This window comes from Bos javanicus, chromosome 5 (assembly GCF_032452875.1).
Source record: "Bos javanicus breed banteng chromosome 5, ARS-OSU_banteng_1.0, whole genome shotgun sequence".
Taxonomy (NCBI): domain Eukaryota; kingdom Metazoa; phylum Chordata; class Mammalia; order Artiodactyla; family Bovidae; genus Bos; species Bos javanicus.
In genome coordinates this window covers 118274141-118297085 of record NC_083872.1, presented here as the reverse complement: position 1 = coordinate 118297085, position 22945 = coordinate 118274141, and the positions used below count along the sequence as shown (strand labels likewise).

The window sequence follows — 22945 nt, the reverse complement described above, 5'->3', positions numbered from 1 at the left end:
GTGTCAAATGGGGACCGTCATGGCCACCTCATACACTCTCCAAGATTAACTGGAATAGGAAGGTGCAGGTGAAGCCTCTTACAAATCACAGATGTGCAAAATGCCTGCTGGGGGCTCCGGGAGGCAGCAAACATATGCAGGATCTGAATCAGCTCCGTGAGCACCGGCCCTGCTGAATCCACCTGCTCCTTTATGGGGGAGGGAAGAGTCTATCCACCAATCCCGGGGTCCCTGCTCCCCTGACTGGTCCAGCCCTGCAAGGAGTCTGTGAGCCCCCAGAGGCTGGAGCTCCCCCCGGGACAGCGGCTCTCAGTCTTTGGCATAATGACACCTTCACACTGCTGGTGACCATATGTGATTTTGAGCAAATGCCTGAGCTGTGGGCCGTGGGGATGCTGGGAACAGTGGGCAGCCTCTCCGGGGTCCCGACAGGACTTGTTCCAGCATGCGCTGTGCTGGGGGCCCTGGAGAAGAGAAAAGCAATTGGGATTCATCTGGGGGTATTGATGGTGGGCTTGGGGTGGAAGGGGTGGCTGGGGATGGTAGCTCTGACAGGACCACAAGTAGAGCCAGCACCGAATCCCTCACAAGGACTGGCCCCCCAAGCACCCACTCCTCTACAGCAGGGCCCTCAGCTGGGGGAGGAGCTGATTCCCACCCTTCCGTGGTTTGAACATGAAGGGTTGCAGGGAAGTGGGGACCAGGAGACTGGGTTCTCGCCAGCTTGGTCTCTGATGTGAGTCCCAGGACATCAGGAGGTAGGGAGGATAGGCAGAACCACATGAACCCTCACATGGGTGGGCAGGGGACCCAGAGTGCAGTGCTGGCAAGGACAGGCCCAGCGTGAGGAGGAGGGGCTCCTGAACGGTACCCACCACCGCACCCCCCCCGACTTTGCCAGCTGCCTCCAGCGGTCCCACTCTCCTGGCATCACTGGTCTTGGGCTGCACCTCCCCAGGAGCGGAAGGCATGCAGGGGTCAGCCGTGGCTCATCTCACTGCACTGGACCCAGCGATCAAGCCTTCAGTAGCCCGGGGCCTGGCCTGAGCTTGGAGTCCAGCACAGCGACTCTGATTCTGGAGAAGGGCCTGGAGGGGACGCACAGGTGCACCCAGATGGGTGAGCAGAGATGCCACCAGACAGCCAGATGCCTGCAGGACCGTCCCTTTTCAAAGGAGGGTGTGCCCTAGTCACAAAGGCCTGCCCCATCCACGTCCCAGGGAGGAGGAGACCAGGCTTGGTGTCCTCCAAACAGTAAATAAGAGAGCCGACTGCTATGGGGGTGACGGGACACCCTCCTTGACCGGCTGATGCCATCTCCTCTGAACACTCTCTCAACTAGTCTCCATCTGTGGGCTTGGCATCATTCCCTTTGGGCAAACTGAATCTCTCTAGTCAGTTTCCTCTCCTCCACCATCCTCCCGGTGGTCTCTGGTCGTCCTTAGTATCCGACTGAAGTCCTCGTGCCACCCCACCCCACCCCCAGGTGAGGTATGGCCACCCTGACCTGCCCAGCAAAGAATGACCCGGCCATCCGAGTCACCCTCCAGCCGCGGCAGGCTGCCCTGGGATGTAAGCCCCTACTTTCCTTATAGTTGTGGGAGTCGAACTCCATTCAGGTCTCTTTTCTCCTCTTGCAATAATTCCTGTACAATATCTGTTTTTACCACTTTACTGCCCAGCCCTAGTTCTTTCCCACAGGGAGGCCAGTGTGTGCCTGCAGCAGATGGCAGCCAAAGGGGAGACCAGGGGGAGACCCAGGAGAAGGGGAGACCTGGGGGAAGGGGAGACCCAGGGGAGACCCAGGGGAAGGGGAGACCCAGGGGAAGGGGAAACCCGGGGAGACCCAGGGGAGGCCCAGGCGGGACTCGGGCACGGGAGGGGCTGCATTGTCCTGAGCAGCCCAGTGGGGCTGGGAAACAGCAACGGGATGATCAGGAGACAAAGTCAAGAACAACGTCCCAGTGAGTGAGGGCATGGCAGCTCCCTGGAGCCCTGGAAGAACGCAGGAGCAGACCCTTCAGGGAAATTCGGCAAATGTGCAAAGGACCGCCAGGACTGAGCCTCAGTGAGGACATCACTTGCTCAGGGTCACTGGTCAGGGCCAGAGGCAGGACCCAAGCCCTGTCCAGAGACCTGCCCCTCATCTGAGCTCCATTCTTCCACCATGGGCCTTCCCTGCTACTGGGACAGGAGCAGAAGGGGTCTGAGTCCGCAGGGGAGCCAGGAGCAGTGGAGGCAGGAAACCCAGCCATGGTAGGGCAGGGGCTGTGGGGAGCTGCCAGTGCGGTGGGGCGGTGGGGGGGTGGTGGAGAGCAGCCAGGCCCAGCAGCATCCCCAGCCAGGCTTCCAGCCCCCACCCAGGGACTGGAGAAGGGATGAGGAAAGAAAAGCCGATTTCAGGCAGGAGGAGGAAGAGTGGGGAGAAAACAGGGAGCAATCGGAAAGCTGGCAGGGAGGAGAAAGGATAGGCCGAGTTCATGGAAGAAAACAGAGCCCCGCCCGAGGTCCTGGTGGAGAATGGGAGAAAGACGAGGAAGATTTTAGGGCACTTAGGGGCGGCAGAAAGCCCCTTGGGGACACTCGCAAGATTATCTGCAGGACATGTGGCGCAGGAGGCCAGAGAAGGTAAAGCTCTGAGTGACCTCTGACAGCAGTGGGCTTGTTCCTGTGAGAACCCTTGACTTTCCCACCCAGGCCCTTGGGGCTTTGCAATCTCAAACCAGGGACGTCATTGCTTCAAGCCCTGTTCTTCTCCTGTAAATGCATGGAGAATAATCCGTGCTTTTGCAGACAGCCTCATTCGCTCATTCATTCATTTATTCAAGTCTGAGTGCACCCCCCAGTCTTAGGAGTCTTAGGTAGAAAAGACCCACACAAGGGCCTTGGCACCTGAAAAGTGCTTCTCTGCTTGCTTCCCTAGTAACTTTGTCCTGAGGACCGTTTTGAGCCAGGAATATGCAGAGCTGTGACTTCATAACCTGAGATTTATGTGTCATTAAGTTCCCGCAGTCCATGGTAATAAATAAAAGCTAAGTACCCAGAGCTCCCATCACGCTCTACCAGAGGAGAAGGGAAGCGGGGAGGGGGGCAGGGCTGTCTTCCACTGCCCCGCATGTGGGGGGCTGGGTGCCTGCAGAGTCCACAGAAGGGCTCAGGATTGCTGGAAAAGAGGTGCAGGGGATCCCAGGGAACAAAGAGAGATGGCCGGTCGCCCGCCTCACAGGGGTGGATCTAGAGCCTCTGGGAGTGAGGGGGAAGGTCCTTCAGCAGAAGAGTGCTCATGACCCACTTGGCTACAAGCAAGATGCTCACCTGGAAGGTGCTTAAGGGAAAACCAGGTCAACTCATTAGACATGTTCTAGAAGAAATAAAAAGTAAACCCTAGGAATATGGGCATTGCGTGACTCTAGGTGTCTTGAGATCTACAGCTAATAGTTCCCACACCCTTGAGTCTACACTTTGATTTTCCTCCTGTTTCCGTATATTGTTTCAGACAGAAGTCTGGAGATGAATGAACATGCTGGCACCCAGCGCTCGGCTTTCTGTACTTGCTTTACACGACTTTCTTTAAAAATAAAATGTTAATGAAGAATAGAAGCATCCTGGTTACTGCTTTCTAATCTCATTGTTTTCCACCTCTTTAATTTTGTAAGAATTATTTGCATTCTATAACATTGGCTGAGCCACAAGGGAAGCCCAAGAATACTTGAGTGGGTAGCCTATCCCTTCTTCAGTGGATCTTCCTGACCCAGGAATCGAACCAGGGTCTCCTGTGTTGCTGGCAGATTCTTCACCAACTGAGCTGTTAGGGAAGCCCCATAACATTGGCTGTATACATTGAAATTCATACTTCTGATCAGCATTATATTTTCAAGCTTTAAATTTTGAGGTACAAGTTTAATACTTTGATTTTCAAGTATAATTGGCACCTCCTGTGTCTTACTGAAGATCTCACTCCATTCCCAGAAGTGGTAAAGATATTATGTTGAATTCTGAAAGCTTCAGGATTGTGCATTTCTTGTTTCTGTTGATGTGCGGTGAGATGTGTTGTATTTTTATTTCATATGGAAAACCTAACATCCCAAAACCATCTACTGAATGACCACACTCTGCCACCCGATCCGTAGGGCCAGCTCTGTATCCATCAGCACACACAGGAGCCTGTTTCAGGGCTCCCTGCCCCAGTCCTCTGTTGGTCTTTTCCCACATCACTATTGTACTGTGTTTATTACCACATGTTCACAATAAGCATTGATACCTGGAGGTAATTGAGGCTGTGGCACAACAGAATGAAGTCTGTATATTCTTTTTTCTTTAGCTTTTTGTTAATTTTTAAAATTTATTTATGATTTACTTATTTTGGCTGTGCTGGATCTTTGTTGCTCAGTTCAGTTCAGTTCAGTCGCTCAGTCATGTCCGACTCTTTGTGATACCGTGGACTGCAGCACACCAGGCCTTCTTGTCCATCGCCAACTCCCAGAGTTTACTTAAACTCATGTCCATTGAGTCAGTGATGCCTCCCAACCATCTCATCCTCTGTCATCCCCTTCTTTTCCTGCCTTCAATTTTTCTAATCATCAGGGTCTTCGCAAATGAGTCAACTCTTCGCATGAGGTGACCAAAGTATTGGAGCTTCAGCTTCAGCATCAGTCCTTCCAATGAACACCCAGGACTGATTTCCTTTAGGATGGACTGGTTGGATCTCCTTGCAGTCCAAGGGACTCTCAAGAGTCTTCTCCAACACCACAGTTCAAAAGCATCAATTCTTCAGCGCTCAGCTTTTTTTATAGTTCAACTTCACATCCATACATGACCACTGGAAAAACCATAGCTTTGACTAGATGGACCTTTGTTGGCAAAGTAATGTCTCTGCTTTTGAATATGCTGTCTAGGTTGCTCATGGCTTTCCTTCCTTTCTCTCGTCGTGGCAAGGGGGCTTCTCTTCCTTGTGGCGCATGCGCGTCTTACCGCGGTGGCTTCTCTTACTGTGAAGCGCTGCCTCTAGGCGCACGGCCTCCAGCAGTTGTGGCACATGGGCTTAGTTGCCCCCAGCATGTGGGATCTTCCTCTATCAGGATAGAACCCGTCTCCCTTAAACTGACAGGTGGACTCATTTTTTTCTTTTTTTAAAAAATTTATTTATTTAAATTGGAGGCTAATTACAATATTGTGGTTTTTGCCATACATTGACATGAATCAGCCATGGGTGTACATGTGTCCCCATCCTGAACCCCCCTCCCACCTCCCTCCCCACCCCATCCCTCAGGGTCATCCCAGTGCACCAGCCCTGAGCACCCTGTCTCATGCATCAAACCTGGATTGGTGATCTATTTCACATATGATCATATACATGTTTCAGTACTGTTCTCTCAAATCATCCCACCCTCGCCTTCTCCCACAGAGTCCAAAACACTGTTCTTTATATCTGTGTCTCTTTTGCTGTCTCACATATAAGGTAATCATCACCATCTTTCTAAATTCCATATATGTGAGAAGGTAATGGCACCCCATTCCAATACTCTTGCCTGGAAAATCCCATGGATGGAGGAGCCTGGTGGGCTGCAGTCCATGGGGTCACTGAGGGTCGGACATGACTGAGCAACTTCACTTTCACTTTCCACTTTCATGCATTGAAGAAGGAAATGGCAACCCACTCCAGCGCTCCTGCCTGGAGAATCCCAGGGACGGTGGAGCCTGGTGGGCTGCCGTCTATGGGGTCGCACAGAGTTGGACACGACTGAGGTGACTTAGCAGCAGCAGCATACCATATTGAAATTTTTCTTTCTGACTTACTTCACTCTGTATAATAGGCTCCAGTTTCATCCACCTCATTAGAACTGATTCAATGCATTCTTTTTAATGGCTGAATAATATTCCATTGTGTATATGTACCACAGCTTTCTTATCCATTCATCTGCTGATGGACATCTAGGTTGCTTCCATGTCCTGGCTATTATAAACAGTGCTGCAATGAACATTGAGGTACACATGTCTCTTTCAATTCTGGTTTCCTCTGTGTGTATACCCAGCAGTGGGATTGCTGGGTCGTATGGCAGTTCTATTTCCAGTTTTTAAAGGAATCTCCACACTGTTCTCCATAGTGGCTGTACTGGTTTGCATTCCTACCAACACTGTAAGAGGGTTCCCTTTTCTCTGCACCCTCTCCAGCATTTATTGTTTGTAGACTGTTTGATAGCAGCCATTTTGACCAGCCTGAGATGTAACCTCATTGTGGTTTTGATTTGCATTTCTCTAATAATGAGCGATGTTGAGCATCTTTTCATGTGTTTGTTAGCCGTCTGTTTATCTTCTTTGGAGAAATGTCTGTTTAGTTCTTTGGCCCATTTTTTGATTGGGTCATTTATTTTTCTGGTATTGAGCTGCATGAGCTGCTTGTATATTTTTGAGATTAATTATTTGTCAGCTGCTTCCTTTGCTATTATTTTCTCCTGTCAATCAATGTGATGCACCACATTAACTAACTGAAAGATAAAAACCATATGATTATCCCAATTGACGCAGAGAAAGCTTTGACAAAATTCAACATCCATGTATGATAAAAGCCCTCCAGAAAGCAGCCATAGAAGGAATATACCTCAACATAATAAAAGCCATAAACCCACAGCAAACATTATACTCAATGGTGAAAAAGTGAAAGCATTTCCCCTAAAGTCAGTAACAAGACAAGGGTGCCCACTCTCACCACTACTATTCAACATAGTTTTGGAAGTTTTAGCCACCACAATCAGAGAAGGAAAAGAAATAAAAGGAATCCAGATTGGAAAAGAAGTAAAACTCTCACTGTTTGCAGATGACATGATCCTCTACATAGAAAACCCTAAAGACACCACCAGAAAATTACTAGAGCTATTTCCCTCAATGAATATAGTAAAGTTGCAGGATATAAAATTAATCACAGAAATCCCTTGCATTCCTATACACTAACAATGAGGAAATAAAAAGAGAAATTAAGGAAATAATTCCATTCACCATTGTGATGAGAAGAATAAATTATTTAGGAATAAATCTACCTAAAGAAACAAAAGACCTATATATAGAAAACTATAAAACACTGATGAAAGAAATCAAAGAGGACACAAATAGATGGAGAAATATACCGTGTTCATGGTTCAGAAGAATCAATATAGTGAAAATGGATATACTACCCAAAGCAATCTATAGATTCAATGCAATCCCTATCAAGCTACCAGTGGTATTTTTCATAGAACTAGAACAAATAATTTCACAATCTGTATGTAAATACAAAAAAAACTTGAATAGCCAAAGCAGTCTTTAGAAAGAAGAATGGAACTGGAGGAATCAACCTGCCTGACTTCAGGCTCTACTACAAAGCCACGGTCATCAAGACAGTATGGTACTGGCACAAAGACAGAAATATAGATCAATGGAACAAAATAGAAAGCCCAGAGATAAATCCACACACCTATGGACACCTTATCTTTGACAAAGGAGGCAAGAATATACAATAGACTAAAGACAATCTCTTTAACAAGTGGTGCTGGGAAAACTGGTCAACCACCTGTTAAAGAATGAAACTAGAACACTTTCTAACACCATACACAAAAATAAACTCAAAATGTATAAAAGATCTAAATGTAAGACCAGAAACTATAAGACTCCTAGAGGAAAACATAGGCAAAACACTCTCTGACATAAATTACAGCAGGATCCTCTATGAGCCACCTCGCAGAGTAATGGAAATAAAAGCAAAAATAAACAAATGGGACCTAATTAAACTTAAAAGCTTTTTCACAATGAAGGAAACTATAAGCAAGGTAAAAAGACAGGTGGATTCTTAACCTCTGGACCACCAGGGAAGTCCATGTCTGTATATTCTGATCATGATTAGGGGTGATAACAGTAGCCTCACATGCTTCTGTCCATCTTTCTAAACTGTAATTCAACAGTGAAGATAAAGACATTTTTAGGCAAAGCCTTTATCTCTGTGTGCTTCCTCTTGGTTAATTTCCATGGTTTTGCCTCTCAGTTTGTTAATTCTCTCTTTTATGCTGTCTCTAATCCTATGCTTTCAGTATGACCAATGAACTTTAGATTTTGTAAATATGTGTGTCTAATTTTTATTTCTAGGGGTTTTATTTGATTTTTCTATAAATCTGCTTATTGATTTCTACTTTATAGTTTATCCCTTAATCTGATCCCAGTTATTTATACTCATTTTCCAGGTTGTTCTATCCTGTTCCCTCCCATTTGCTAAGGAAACGTGTGAGCAGGACCTGAAGACTGGGGGTGAGTAGATTCCATGTGTGTTGCTGCTGTTTAGCTGCTAAGTCATGTCTGACTCTTTGCGACCCCATGGACTGTAGCCCACCAGGCTCCTCTGTCCATGGGATTTCCCAGGCAAGAATATGGGAGCAGGTTGCCATTTCCTGGGTGTTCATTGGAAGGACTGATGTTGAAGGTGAAACTCCAATCCTTTGGCCACCTGATGCGAAGACCTGACTCATTTGAAAAGACCCTGATGCTAGGAAAGGTTGAGGGCAGGAGAAGAAGGGGATGACAGAGGATGAGATGGTTGGATGGCCTCACCAACTCAATGGACATGAGTTTGAGTAAACTTTGGGAGTTGGTGATGGACAGGGAGGCCTGGTGGGCTGCAGCTGATGGAATCACAAACAGCTGGACACAACTGAGTGACTGAACTGAACTGCCATTTCCTACACCAGGGGATCTTCCTGACCCAAGGATCAAACCCATGTCTCTTGCATTGGCAGGCAGACTTTTTACCACTGAGTCACCTGCGAAGCCCTCTATATCTGTGAAGGAGGAGAATTCTGGGCAGAAGGAGCAGTGGTTCCAAAGCCAAGAGGAGCAGACAACTGGAAGGTTCAGGAGGGAGGTGAGCACAGAGGGATGGCCAGGGCCAGCTCACAGAGTCCTGGAGGACCAGACCTCAGACTTCACTCCAAGGGAGAAGGAACCCCACTGGGATGTTTGAAAGAAGAGATGGATACAACCTGGCCAACTTCCGTTCATCTTTCCAGATGCTGCTTAAATGTCATTTACCAAAAAAAAAAAAAAAAGCCTGACCCTGCTCTCCACTCAGCATCTGGGCCCCACTGACTCCTAGACTTGATTCTTTTCCCACCACCTGCTACGCACGGCGGTGAGCAAGTCCTCATGCGTCCCACCTTCTGCACACACAGTTTGCACATAACTTTGTGGTTTCTTTCATGCTTGTCTCACAACAAAGCTGTGCACTCAGGAGGTATCAGACCAGTCTGTCCGGCCAGCAGCTCCATGGGTCTGTCTGCTCCCAGCCTGACTGCTCCCCCTCTTCCTCGGAGCTCTCTTCTCTGTCTCCTCCACTGCCCCGCCCCTAGAAAGGCTGCTCTGTGTGCTGAGTGGCAGGACGTCTCACCCACCATGACTGCAGAAACATTGACTTCACATCTCTATGTTGTAGCATCACCCTCTGTAAAGTGGGAGCAATAACAGTATGAACCTTGGGTGGTTTGAGTGAGTTCTGAGAATACAGTTGCTGAGTTCTCGGTACACAATCACCAATTCCCACCTTGTTTCCTCTGTGTTAACCTGGGGCTCCTGGAACAGAACCCCATACATGACCCTCCTATGGCATCTCTCCAGCAAGTCCTACAAAATTTCTCTTACTGTATTTTTCAGTTCAGTTGCTCAGTCATGTCCGACTCTTTGCAGCCCCATAGACCACAGCACGCCAGGCCTCCCTGTCCATCACCAACTCCCAGGGCTTGCTCAAACTCATGTCCATTGAGTCAGTGATGCCATCCAACCATCCCATCCTCTGTTGTCCCCTTCTCCTTCTGTCTTCAATCTTTCCCAGCATCAGGGTCCTTTCCAATGAGTTAGCTCTTCGCATCAGGTGGCCAAAGTATTGGAGTTTCAGTTTCAGCATCAGTCCTTCCAGTGAATATTCAGGACTGATTTCCTTTAGGATGGACTGGTTGGATCTCCTTGTAGTTCAAAGGACTCTCAAGAGCCTTCTCCAACACCAAAGTTTAAAAGCATCAATTTTTTACTGCTCAGCTTTCTCTATAGTCCAACTCTCACATCCACACATGACTACTGGAAAAACCATAGCCTTGACTAGATGGACCTTTGTTGGCAAAGTCATGTCTCTGCTTTTTAATATGAGGTCTAGTTCAGTTACATAATGTCTATTTGACTCTTTTACAACTTCTATCTCTTTGCTCAGGTTGTTTTTATTATTTGTTTCAGGAGAATTTATAACTGATTATTGATGCCTTTTTATGATCTCTGCTTTGAAATCTTGTCAGATAATTTCAATATCACATTTGTCTTGGTGTTGCTGTCTGTTAATTGCTTATTCTCATTCAAATTGTGACTTTCTTGGTTCTTGGTAAGACAGGTCATTTTCAATTATATTGTGGACATTTTGTCTATTATGTTAGGAGAGGCTGGGTACTATTTAAATCTTTCCTTTTAGCAGGCGGTCACCATGGGGTCGCAGAGAGTTGGGCACGACTTAGCAACTGAACACCACCACCTGTCTACGGTAGCACACAGGTCCTGGCCTACACTGGGAGGTTCTGGTTCCAACGGCGGTTTAATTGTTGGAGTTTGTATGGTATTAGTTTGGGATGCTTGGCTCGTCTGGTGCGGTTGGAGTACCATTTATTCCACCTGAGGAACTGATGGGGTGTCTACAGACCAGGCCCCTAGTGTCTCTTGATGGCGGAGGGCTGTCTTAGCATTCCCTGGCCAGGCAGTCACCATGGGGGACCCCTCGCTGGTGCCCCCACTGTCAGAGGAGGAGTGTCTCAGGCCCACAGTGACTGAGAGGGCCCCCAGCCGTACCATTTACTTGGGCGGTCCCCCTTGCACTGACCCAGCATCCATGTGTCTAGCTGGGGGAGCCTCAGGACTGGTGAGGAAGAAGAGTTCGCAACTGGCCCCTTAGCTCTGGCAAAGCTCCCAAGTGATGTCCTCGGCCATGGTCCTGGGATCATTGTGTTGTTGGAGGACTCATGGGATCAATGAGTCACCTGAGCTGGCTTCTGATGCTCTCCTGGGGGTGGAAAACACCAGCTTCCTTTCTTCTGTGAGTGAGGAGACAGAAGGCCTCCTGCCTCTGTGCCGTCCTTCCCTTCCCTGGGGTTCTAAGCAGTTTGCCTGCCTCTTGCCAGTTTGCAGAGACCCCGGGGTCACCTCCTGCGTTACCCCTGGTTGTAGTTGGGCTAAGCAGAGGCAGCATCTCGACCAGAATGAAGTCTCTTTGCTTCCTAGGGCCCATCTCTTCTTGAGCTCCCAGGTCCAGGCCCCTTCTCCATTTCTCCTGCTCCTCTGGCTACAGGTTCTCCTTGGGTGACCTGCCTGCCGCCCTGACATCAGGTAACATCCACATGCTGGTGACTTGCAAGTCCCTCCCTGCAGCCAGAGCCCCAGCCTGAAGCGCCAGAGAGGTTCGCCCATCAGCTACTCACACAGCTTTTCTCATCCGACACTTAGCTGTGTTGCCCTCTTACCTGGCTAAGCAGAGCCACCGATTTTAGCCTCAAGATTCACGGTGCCTGTAGCTTTCTCCCTCTTAGAAGACTGCAGCCCGCCACCCAATCGTTCTGACCCAAAAGCAGGGAGTGGTCACCGAAGGGCATCTTTTTTGCTGCCCACATAGGATGCACTCCTGCCCCTTGACCCTACTCACAGTCACAGCCACGACCCCGGTCCCAGCTGACCCCTGCATCACCAGCCCAGCCTCCTTTAAGACCCCTCTGTGTCCCCTCTGCTCCACAGCAGCCAAGTGAAAGGCTGGAAGTGCAAAGCACCCAGGACACAGCACTTCTCAAAGCTCTCGTGGTTTCCATGACTCTTGGAATGGGAGACACAGAAGCCCAGAGATGCAGGCCCGGCCCTTCCCACGTCCTGGCCTCCTCTGCCCTGAGGCTGGCCTCAACTCCCTCATTTCCAGGCCAGGGTGCCCCTTCATATTCTTTCTCTTTGGGATGCTTTTCCCCCAGATCTCCTGTGGAGGCTGCTCCCTCAGGTCCTGACCAAGCGTCCCCTTCTCAGAGAGCCCTCCCCCTGGGAACAGAAGCTCCACTCAGCTCCTCCTCCATCCCCACCCTCAGGACGGTCCTCTGGGTCCTCCCCTCATCTGATCCTCCCCATGGTGCAGCAAGTGCTGGGCATCCATCATCTGTTCAGTCAGCCTGTCTCTGCCCCTGAGGACCCACACCCTGGCGTCCAGGGCCCCGTTTGTACCGTCCACCCTGCAGAGCAGGACCCCAGCACATGCCAGCTGGAGCCATGACCTCGGCACATGAGAGCATCAGCTGTGCTGGGCAGGTGGCAGGGGGCTATGCAAGGCGTCCAAAAAGGACCGCCTTAGCATCCTTCCCACGGATCATTTCCCTTTTGGCTCCCAATGTGAACCCCCTCTCCACCTTGGAGCCACCTGGCTGGCGGGGAGAAAGAGGGAGAGGCCAGCAGAGCGGGGAGAGGGGAGAGGCAGACAGAAGACGAGGGCCAGAAAGGGCTGACTGGGCCCCGGTCTGGACCAGACCCCATTGCGGCCCCCAGATTTCTGGAGACCCTGTGAAGCTGAGCCCATGCCCCAGCTGTGTTTCTAAACCAGACCCACAGGGGCAAGCTTCCTCTAGTGCGTGCCCCAGGTCTGGCGCTCGACATGTGATCTGTTTTGACGTCTCCAATTCACAGACCCCTGGCCAGACCAAGGGCCCACATTTACTGTGGGGCAGGGAAGGGAAGAAGGCAGGAGGGGACCCTTTGGGGAGGCAGAGAGAGCAGGAGGGAAGGGAGGAGGCCTGCCAAGGACAGAGGGGGAACACGCGATGAGCAGAAAGAAGCAGGGGCAGGAGCAGGGATGTAAAAGGAGAGAATTCTTAAACTGGATGCTGTCTCTGGCATGGATTTTATAGCCTTTTATGAGATTCTAATGCAAACCAGTGCCTCTGTTTTTTTCCTTTTAATTTATTTATTTATGTAGAAACCCCACTGAACAATTGTGGGGAGATTCACGGATTTGAACTCCTGCAGATCCAGTGACTCAGGAGCAGTGGGCTGTGTTTTTCTTACCTCCTTCCCACTCCTCACACCCCGGTTTTCGGTGTTTGTTGCTCTCCATAGGGAAATAATCTTCCCTTTGATGTCAAATGGTCTCTGCATCTTGGAGAATCCTTGGGACTGTGGTGGGAAGCTGGTGAAGCCATTCACTCCAGAGCCTGGCCGGGTAGATAGAGGTTTGTAGACACAATGTCTGTACAAAAACAGTCTCTGGACCCAGAAGGACCGTGAAGCAATTTCACTGCAAAACATGGTCTTTTTTTATTGGCCTCATCCATTCATTCATAAGCTATGGTATCGCACCTGTGCAAAGAGCCAGCCACCCATCCCCTCTTTCATTCCAAGGGCAGGAATTAAATCTCTATTGTGCGGAGAGGCTTTGTGGAGGACGGAAGGGAGAAGGGGCCTCATCCGTGACTTGCAAAGACCAGAGGCAGGGTTTGCAGCCACTGAGGATCACTGCCCAAGTGCGTGACTCCCCAAGTGTAAAGCGAGGCAGGTACCCAGCGATTATGCGAGTCAGGCTATGTACTTAGGCCTTAAAATTTACCTGTGACCCCAGCTCTTCAGGTCTGACTTCCCCATGGACTGTTGAAAATATTTGCTGCACAGTTGGGAGAAAATTATTTTACTTAGTAATTTAACCACTTAAGACATATGCTCAAGGATTTCTATTTTTTTGTATTTGATATAAAATTTCAAACGTACCTAAAAGTAGACAGGTCTTATTTTTCACATATTCTCCTCTATTCACTAGTGAATTTTCCTTCTTTTAAACCCATCTTTTTTTCAAATTCCAGATGTTGTATCACTCCTAAATGTGTCAGTGTGTGTCTCTAAAAAATGGGCATTCTCACTTTTAACCAAATTCCATATCACGTCTAACATGATTAATAATTTCTTGAATTCACCCAATGAGCAGTCCAGACAGCTCACAGACGTCCGCAGAGTCAGTTTGTTTGACTCAGAACCCAACAAGAAAACGCAGTGACTGAGGTTGTTAAGTCTCCTAAGTGCCTTCATTGCTTCGAAGTCCCTCATCCTCTTTTATCTGGTACATTAACTTGTTTCAGAAATTAGATCAGCTGTCCTGCAGAAGAGCAACCAAACAGGATTTGTCTGTTTGCTCCTTGTGGGCTCATCAGGCTAATCTTCTATTCCACCCTTTTTCTTTCAGATGAAAGGTGGAGGCCTGAGTCATTTCAGATGCAATATTCCGAGGAAGCACACATCATAAGCAGAGCTGTGTGAGCCACACCATGGCGCATCAGGAGACATGCTTTACGGCCGTCTTCTGAGATGTTCGAATCAGTCTTAGGTGGTGGCATCTCCATCTTCCCATTGCCAAGTTTACTGTCACTCACCCAGTGGATTCATCCATTGATAAGCATTGCCTCATTTCGGTTCAGTTCAGTTCAGTTGCTCAGTTGTGTTCAACTCTTTGTGACCCCATGGACTGCAGCATGCCAGGCTGCCCTGTCCATCACCAACTCCCAGAACTTACTCAAACTCATGTCCATCAAGTCCGTGATGCCATCCAACCATCTCATCCTCTGTTGTCTCCTTCTCCTCCTGCCTTCAATCTTTCCCAGCATCAGGGTCTTTTCAAATGAGTCAGCTCTTCGCTCATTGGCCAAAGTATTGGAATTTCAGCTTCAACATCAGTCCTTCCAATGAACACCAGGACTGATCTCCTTTAGGATGGACTGGTTGCATCTCCTTGCAGTTCAAGGGACTCTCAAGAGTCTTCTCCAACACCACACTTCAAAAGCATCAATTCTTTGGCACTCAGCTTTCTTTACAGTCCAACTCATAAATCCATACATGACTACTGGAAAAACCATAGACTTGACTAGATGGACCTTTGTTGGCAAAGTAATATCTCTGCTTTTTAATATGCTATCTAGGTTGGTCATAACTTTCCTTCCAAAGAGTGTCTTTTAATTATATGGCTGTGGTCACCATCTGCTGTGATTTTGGAGCCCCAAAAAATAAAGTCAGCCACTGTTTCCACTGTTTCCCCATCTATTTTCCATGAAGGGATGGGACCAGATCCATGATCTTAGTTTTCTGAATGTTAAGTTCAAGCCAACTTTTTCACTCTCCTCTCACTCTCATCAAGAGGCTCTTTAGTCTTCTTCACTTTCCGCCATAAGGTGGTGTCATCTGTGTATCATGTTTTATCAGTCCATTTCAGTTCACTGATTCCTAAAGTGTCGGCGTTCACTCTTGCCATCTCCTGTTTGACCACTTCCAATTTGCCTTGATTCATAGACCTAACATTCCAGGTTCCTATGTAATACTGCTCTTTACAGCATCGGACCTTGCTTCCATCACCAGTCATATCCACAGTTGAGTCTTGTTTTTGCTTTGGCTCCATCCCTTCATTCTTTCTGGAGTTATTTCTCCCCTGATCTCCAGTAGCATACTGGGTACTTACCGAGCTGGGGAGTTCATCTTTCAGTGTCCTATCCTTGGCCTTTTCATACTGTTCATGGCTGCAGAACAGATAGTGGTAAAGAACCGCCTGCCAATGCAGGAGACATAAGAGATGCGGCTTCAGTCCCTGGGTCAGGAAGATCCCCTGGAGGCAGACATGGCAATTTTTTCTTAAGCACGATGGAGAAGGGAATCAACACTTTCTAGCTTTGCATTTTTCCAGGAGGATGAATGCCCAGTTATTTCAACTCTATCCATGTTTACTGAGAAGTAACTCTGTGCATGGGTCTTGGGTGAGTGTCTGAAGACCTGAGGTCCTTTCTGCCTTCAAGGAGCTCACCCTCAGGAAGAGAGAGAGCATAGCAACAGCAGTTCCTTTACAGTCCACCTTTTATAACAAGAGTCCTGTACGAGGAGCAGGATGGGCAAAGGAACAAATATGAGCAAATATGCCTCCACTGAGCAGAACAATTTAATGGAAGACAAGGCACGAGGGTTTACTGTGAAGGATGAGCTGTGTTTCCAAACAGATGGGGGAGGGCATGCAGAGACCCCGTGCCAGGGCGGAGACGTGCAAAGGCTGCACGTAAGAGTTCAGTGTTCCTGGGGAAGTCACACGGGCTGGTTGGGGGAACCCAGAACAGCCACGTAACTGACCGTCCAAATCAGGATCTGCTTGGTACGGAAGGGGCCAAGTCCAGGCCTACCCAGGCAGCCCACGATTTAGGGTTACTGTGAACACTGGCTCAAAGTTAAGAACGATGGAAAGTAAAACTGGATAATTAAGCAGGAATCAATGAAGGGCCAACTATTAAGAAAACGCATCTGGGTGTAGGTATTTGATTGGCATATTTTGGCAGAATAATGCCACTTGTCCACAAGATGCCCACGTCCTACTCCCTGGAAATGGCAAACATGTTCAGTTATACATCAAAGAGAAATTAATGCTGTGGTGGAATCAAGGTTGCCAGCCACTGCCTTTAAGATACGGAGGTTATCCTGAATTATTGTCATCACAAAGGTCCTTAAAAATGGAAGCAAGAGGCAGAAGAGGACGTCAAAGAGGACGCAGCCGTGACAGGGAGGTCAGAGTGCAGTGTGCACCGAGACTTGGCCCTTCACTGCTGGCTTGATGGAGGGAGGGGGTCTCGAGCCTGTGGCTGCACGTGGCTTCTGGGAGCTGGAGAGGGGGAGAGGTCAGGTTCTCCTATAGAACTTCCATGAAGAGATCCAGCTTGGCCAGCACCTTGCTGTTCACCCAGAGAGACCCAAAGCAAACTTCTGACCCAGGGTCTATAAGACAGTAAGTCTGTGTTGTTTTAAGTGTGTGCTCATTTGTTACACCAGCCACAGGAAGCTAGCAAAAGGGTCAACATGTGACCCTTAAGTCTCATTTTTGGAAAGCTAGGTGTATCATGAGACCACTCATGGATAAAAAGCAAAAGGAATCCTATTCAAGGACAAAGATGATAAATTCAAATGTAGCAGATTCAACTGCCTGTTTCTTCAGGAGCCATGGTCACCGAGAGTCCTGAGGTCAACAGCATTGAAAAAGACCAATGGGCTGGATGGATCTCAAGAGATTTTTATGGTCCACATGGTATTTAGCACACCGCAGGGCTGAGAAAAATGTCTCAAAACCAGACTCAGACTAAGAAGTGTTCATTAACATTTAAAGTCACTCACATCATAATATTTTTTCTGGCCTGACCACGTCCACAGATTGACCTTGATCTGTTGCTCATATTTTAAGATTTGAGTAACTGCCAAATTGATCAAACTCTTGACATCTTGTGGTAACTGGAGTATACATTTGTTGGCTGTATATCCAAATAAAGTCATCTTCTCTGGGGAAAAGCTCTGTTTTAAACCACGGATTTTTAAGTAGACTACTATTTCAAGCCTCAAAAGTATCATAGTGCCTGTTCCACAGTGATTGTAGAAACCCATTTCTTATGCCAGAAGTTTGTTTCAGAAATGCACAGCTGAGCCCTCACTTGGTATAGCTGAAACTTGAGAAGATGAAGCAGGCTTGTTCCCTGGGTCAAGGTTATTAGGATGTAAACCCACTGTTTACAGCTTCAAGATTTGTCCTTGTGGAGTGAGTTTTGTATCAGTTAGCTCAGGGAAATTCTGCTGCAGTAATATGCATCCTCAAAGTATCAGTTGACTCAAGACAAGACATGTTTGTTTCTCACCCACACTGCCTGCTAGCTAGGGCTTTGCTGCTCTGTGTCGCCCTCATTTTGTGATTCTAGAAGGAGGAGGGTCCACCCTGACTACCTGAGAACCCAGGACAGACGGAGAAGAACAACAGGACAGCCACACAGCAGCTCCTAAAGCTTCAGTTGGGAGGCGGCAGAGTGAATCCTCCCCACATTCCATCATCCAAGCAAGTCTGGGCCAGCTGGTGGCCGGAGGACAAGGCCATGTCGTCATTTTGCTGGGGATGAGGGGAGATGGGAGCTCTGTTATCACCCCCTGCAGTGTGGCATGAGACCCACAAGAGATGGGTGCTGAGAAGGGACTACCACGGTGTCTACATTCTGGGATGCTACTGCTCCCGCGAGCTGCTGTGACTGGACTGTGGGAAATAAACCAACCACTGTATTTTGCTCGAGGGTAAACTGGATTTCCCTTTGAACTGGATTTCCATCCTTGGCATTACAAATATCTGGGCTGATTTTTACTCAATCCCCCTGGAGATGAGGCTGACCAGGGAAGTTTCGTAAAGCTGAAATCTAGGATAAGCTTATGTGGATATGACCTTAATTTTTTTGCCATCTGTTTTCTCTCGAACAGTCAGATCACAATGTCTGATATGATGATTTAAAAGTACTTAGTCAGAAACATCTTTGCAGGCTTTTTAATTGACTTGAACACGAGCGAAAGCAAAATGCACAAATCTTAAGCTTCCAGCTCCTGGTATCTTATAAAAGGAAATGTGTAATGTCGGGTTTTTAAAAATTGAATGTTACCAGCATCCCAGAAGGCTTCTTCATGCCCCTCTCCAGAGTCAACAACATTGACCTTGAAGTTAATGAGCACACAGCAACTGATGTTGGTAAGTCCCACCCACGCCACTGTGTAGAGCACTACTGCATGCCTTTGTTGCTGGGTACTTACAGCGTGAATAGACCACAGCCCGTCTGTGCACCCTCTCATTAGTGTGCGCGGCTGCCTCTGGTTCTAAGGCTCTCACAGCTACAGCTGTTGTGACCATTGCCCCCTCCCTTCCTCTGTTTCTATCTCTGTTGAATAAATGCGTGTTTGTGCTGGTCCAGTGTGCCTGGGAACCCGTGCTCGCTGATGACTCCACCTCTCTTTGGAGCTCTCTAACTTTGGGTTCACGTAGGCTGAGGTTGCATTAGGTGGACTCCTATATTACTGAAAGTGGCTGTATATACCCCTTGAATTGACCTTCTGATCATTAAGAATCATCCCTTTTCCAGTATTGCCACTCACCACCTTTAGCCCACCATGTCTGACGTCAGCCCAGCCCCACCCAGCTTCTTGCAGTTGGTACCTGCACAACTTACTTTTTAAACACCGTTTCGCCTTCAATCCTCCCTTGTCCCTCTTTCGCATTCAATCTGTATGGTGGTTGCTGCTGTTTGCGGTTTTAAATCCCGTCCGACCGTCTTTGTCTCTTAGTAAGAGCTTGCACTTAATTTTCCTTTCATATGTTGGATTGAACCGCATGGCATTGCCACTATTTGATGAACTTAACCAACAGAGAGGCGATTTCCCACAACCTAGTAGTCCCTGCACATTTGGTTTCAAACTATAATCCTGCCATTGGTTTTCTATTTCTCTCACTGTTTTCCATTTTCCTTTGTTCCTTAAATTTTCTGCATCAATCCAGTATGTTTATTATTCCATTTTCTTCATCATGAGCTTGTTAACCATTTTCTTGTTATTTTAGTGATTAAATAGATTATAATGAGCACCTTTTATATATTACAGCCTTCCTTAGATTACTAGCTTTGCTACACCCTGGATAATACAGAGTCTTATGACACTTAGATTTCACTCTCCAGCCCGCCTCCTTTGGGGCAGAGCATGGGCTATTATTCCTAATTCTTAGTCCCTCCCTGTAAGAGGATTACACATCACACCACTCACCACATGACACTGCACTTCCTCCCCTCGAGGGCGGGCTACACCCCCTCCTGCTACAACGCTCGGCCGGGCGGTGTGCTCCACGTGGGGCCACGGCCGCCGCAACTCCTGGTGAGGCCGCACGCGTCGCCCGGCGTCCCCCCGTGCCTCACCCTTGCCACGTGTGAGACAGGCGCCAACGCCCTAGGAGTTCAAGGAGAACCAGCCGCAGGTGGGGACAGTGGGCCTGCCCTCCAGCCTGGGGCCAGACCCCGAGAGCCCGGTTGCACCCAGCCTGCTGGTGAGCATCCAGTGGCTCGCCCTTCTGATGCCCCACGCTCCTCTCTAGCATTTACACTTGGGTGTCTGGCTCCATCTCCAGGAGGAGACCCCCGGTCTGTCTCCCCCTCTCCATTCGGCCCTGTGACATAGCTGTCGTGGGCATATTAAGGTCCCCACTGGACAGTTCCAGCATCCAGACCGTCTCTGCACTTCTAATGGATCTTTCTTCTCAAGACATCAGTCCCACTTTCTTTCTGTTTCTTCGCGTATCATGTGCTTTTGTATTTTATCCTGGACATTGTTAAAAAAAAAAATGATAGAGACCAAAAGCAAATAAAAGTTTAATGTTTCCCTCCAGAAGAGAGCTTGACCTTCTCCCGCCAGACCATTACTGTGCAGGGTTGATGTGGGTGAATCCATCTGCTCACTGGCTGAGTTGGGTCTGGTCTGTGCTGGAGCCATAAGAAGAGTTTGTTCACAACTGGACCGGAATATTTTGAGGGGGATATCAGCACCTTTCTGCTTGCACAACTTGTGACCTCAACTCAGATGATATTCCAGAGATTTCTTTGTGCTTTAGAGACCAGTCAGCAGCTTTCTAAAGCAGGGGCCTCTGCTTTTCGACCAACTTGCCAGCTTTGGAGAGGCGTCTTCCCCCAGCTCGTGTCCCCAGCTTGCACCCCTCACGTTCCCCTCCCCCTTCCGTCTCACCCCCGCTTTCAGCCTGCTCCTCTGGTCATTCGGGGAGGCCTGGGGCGCCTTGGGGACATTTCTCGTGGTCCCTGCCCTGCTCCCAGATGGTGATGGCCACTGCCCTGCACTCAGCAGGAATCTGCAGACCTGTGAGCTCCACATCCTAGAAACTGGCCAGCTTACACCCTGCAACACACCAGCTCCCACTGGCTGCCTCAGCTGAGGCAGCTCAGCTCTTATCTGAGAAATAGCGTCATCTCAACACGCGCGCCTGTCCCATCAGCACAGAAGGGCCAGGCCTGCTACGCCCAACCTTCTGAGGGTGAAGGTGAGCCCAGAGGGCGCCATCTGCCTTCCTTCCCTCTGCTCCATTCCCATGGAGAGGGGGCTGGCATAGCAGACACTGGCAACCTCTCAGGCTGCCCCTGAGCCCAGGTGAATGGGGGAATGGTGCAGGTATCTCTGCTGCAGCCTCAGAGCCCAGCCTGCTTCTCCAGTCCATCCTGATCACCCTCCAACGTGGTCGTGATGTTCAGGTGGCCGCCACGATCCCCAGTTCCATCCCTGGTTTGCGTCTCAGCCAGGCAGAGCCGGGGCCACCAGGGCAGGCTGAGCATCTAATGCAGGACCCAGGGTCTGTGTCCCCAGTGAGGAGACGGGCGTGTGAAGCAGCAAGTACAGGGCGAGTCCCGGTGACGGGACGGTCCTTGGGGTGTGGGGGCCACCATGATCTCCCCCAACCCCACTTGCCTGCTGACTAGAGACACCCCCAGGCCCTGCGCTGAGGCTGGGACAACCGTGGAGCCTCGTGCCTTTGCACACCCTCTGGAATCTTCAGCAGCAGCCACTGCCAGTCGCTGTGGGCACAGGGCAAGGCTCTCCCTGCAGTGGGGATGGGGGCCAAGCCCCAGCGAGGAGAGGGGCGTGAGGCTGGAAAGAGGTGAGGGGCTTGCACAAGTGGAGAGGACGGAGCCCCGCCAGTCCCCACTTTCTGGGCAAGTCCCCAGGGCTGACTTGTAACCCTGGTCCCCCACCTGCATGGGAAGGGGCCAGGGCCCGGGGGTGTCTTGTGTCAAACCCATCTTGTTGCCTTTCCTTGGGAATAACACAAACCCCAGTCCAGGCAGAGAGGACGGGGGATGGGGCTGCCGGGGAACATCCCTGAGGTCCGTGTTCATCTCATCGGTTCGGCCCAGTGGACAGAGGTGCCAGCCTCTTGTGCAGTGGTACCTGGGCCGAGAGGAAGGTCTCAGCAGGGCCTCCCATCCTGGCTCCTCCTGTCCTACACATGTGGCTGGGAACGGTCACTCTGCCTTCCGGGCTCTCAGTGGCTTCCGCTGCCCCAGGATTTGCGATTCCTGTTGGGCAAGCGATGGGAGCAGAGACCGCACTACGGGGGACCTGGCCCTGCAAGCAGAGCAGGTCCTCCTCAAACTGCCTTAATCCCCTCTGTCACCACTGTGCTTTTCAGCCGACACTGTGCCCCTCTCTGCTTCTCCCACACCAGCACCCAAGCGGATCATGGAAGACACGCTACAGGTCACTTTGTTTGCAATACTTACATTTGCTTCTTTTTTCCCCATACATTTGCCTTTAATGGCAGAGGGGAAAAGAGAGAAATTCTTGTTGCCAGTGTTTCCAAAGACAGAGGTCAGAGATGCCCCCGGCCCGGGCTTCCCCTGCCTTCCTCAAGAGCGACTCTTGTATCAGGGCAGGCGGCAGGGCAAAGGATGCTTCCAGTCTCAGAATCCAGGTGAGAAGCCCTGGGTCCAGCATCTTCTTCCCTGTTCCTCCTCGAGCCCCTCTCCCTGCCAGTTCGGGGGCTGTGGTGCGTCCATCCTCCGGTTTTCCTGCCTCCGCCTCGCCTGGGGACTCTTCCCAGCTGGTGAGCCACCAGGAGGACACGGTCCCCTGCAGGGAGCTGGTGGTCGCCCAGCTGTCCCGTGCAGATCCCCCGGCCCGCAGCCTCGCACGGTCCCCATGGAACGCCGCACAGACTGGAGACCACCTCCCGTGACCCCATGGTTGGCCGACAGAGAAACTGGGAATCTAAGGAGTGGGCAGCGGGGAGTCAAGATGATGGAGTCTTTTGTCTTCTGAGCCAGGGCTTTCTTGTTGTTGTTCTGCCTTTTCTTTCTTTTTTTTTTCACTACTCCCCAGTGCCTCAAAAAACATGCAGTTATATAGTTATGCTTTCAGTCTATCTGCTACCCCTGAGACCTAGGTAACCTGGAAAGGAGCCCCCAGTCCAGCCGGAATGTCGTCTCCTTTTACATTTACTCAGAAGAGAGGGAGGGAGAGACAGATACAGAGACAGAGATGGAGACAGGCATCTGAAGAATGCGTGAAGTCAGACAGAGAAAGA

At 49.5% G+C, this 22945-nt stretch overlaps 1 protein-coding gene across 1 annotated transcript in view; it reads right to left on the bottom strand.

Moving 5' to 3' along the window:
* The window catches only part of LOC133248796 (uncharacterized), a 90376-nt gene extending 72441 nt beyond the window's left edge, over nucleotides 1–17935 (bottom strand). Inside the window, exon 1 of the mRNA XM_061419099.1 lies at nucleotides 17883–17935. Within this exon, the coding sequence (XP_061275083.1) occupies nucleotides 17883–17935 (53 nt within the window). The remainder of the gene's footprint in view (nucleotides 1–17882) is intronic.
* Nucleotides 17936–22945: the final 5010 nt, after the last annotated feature.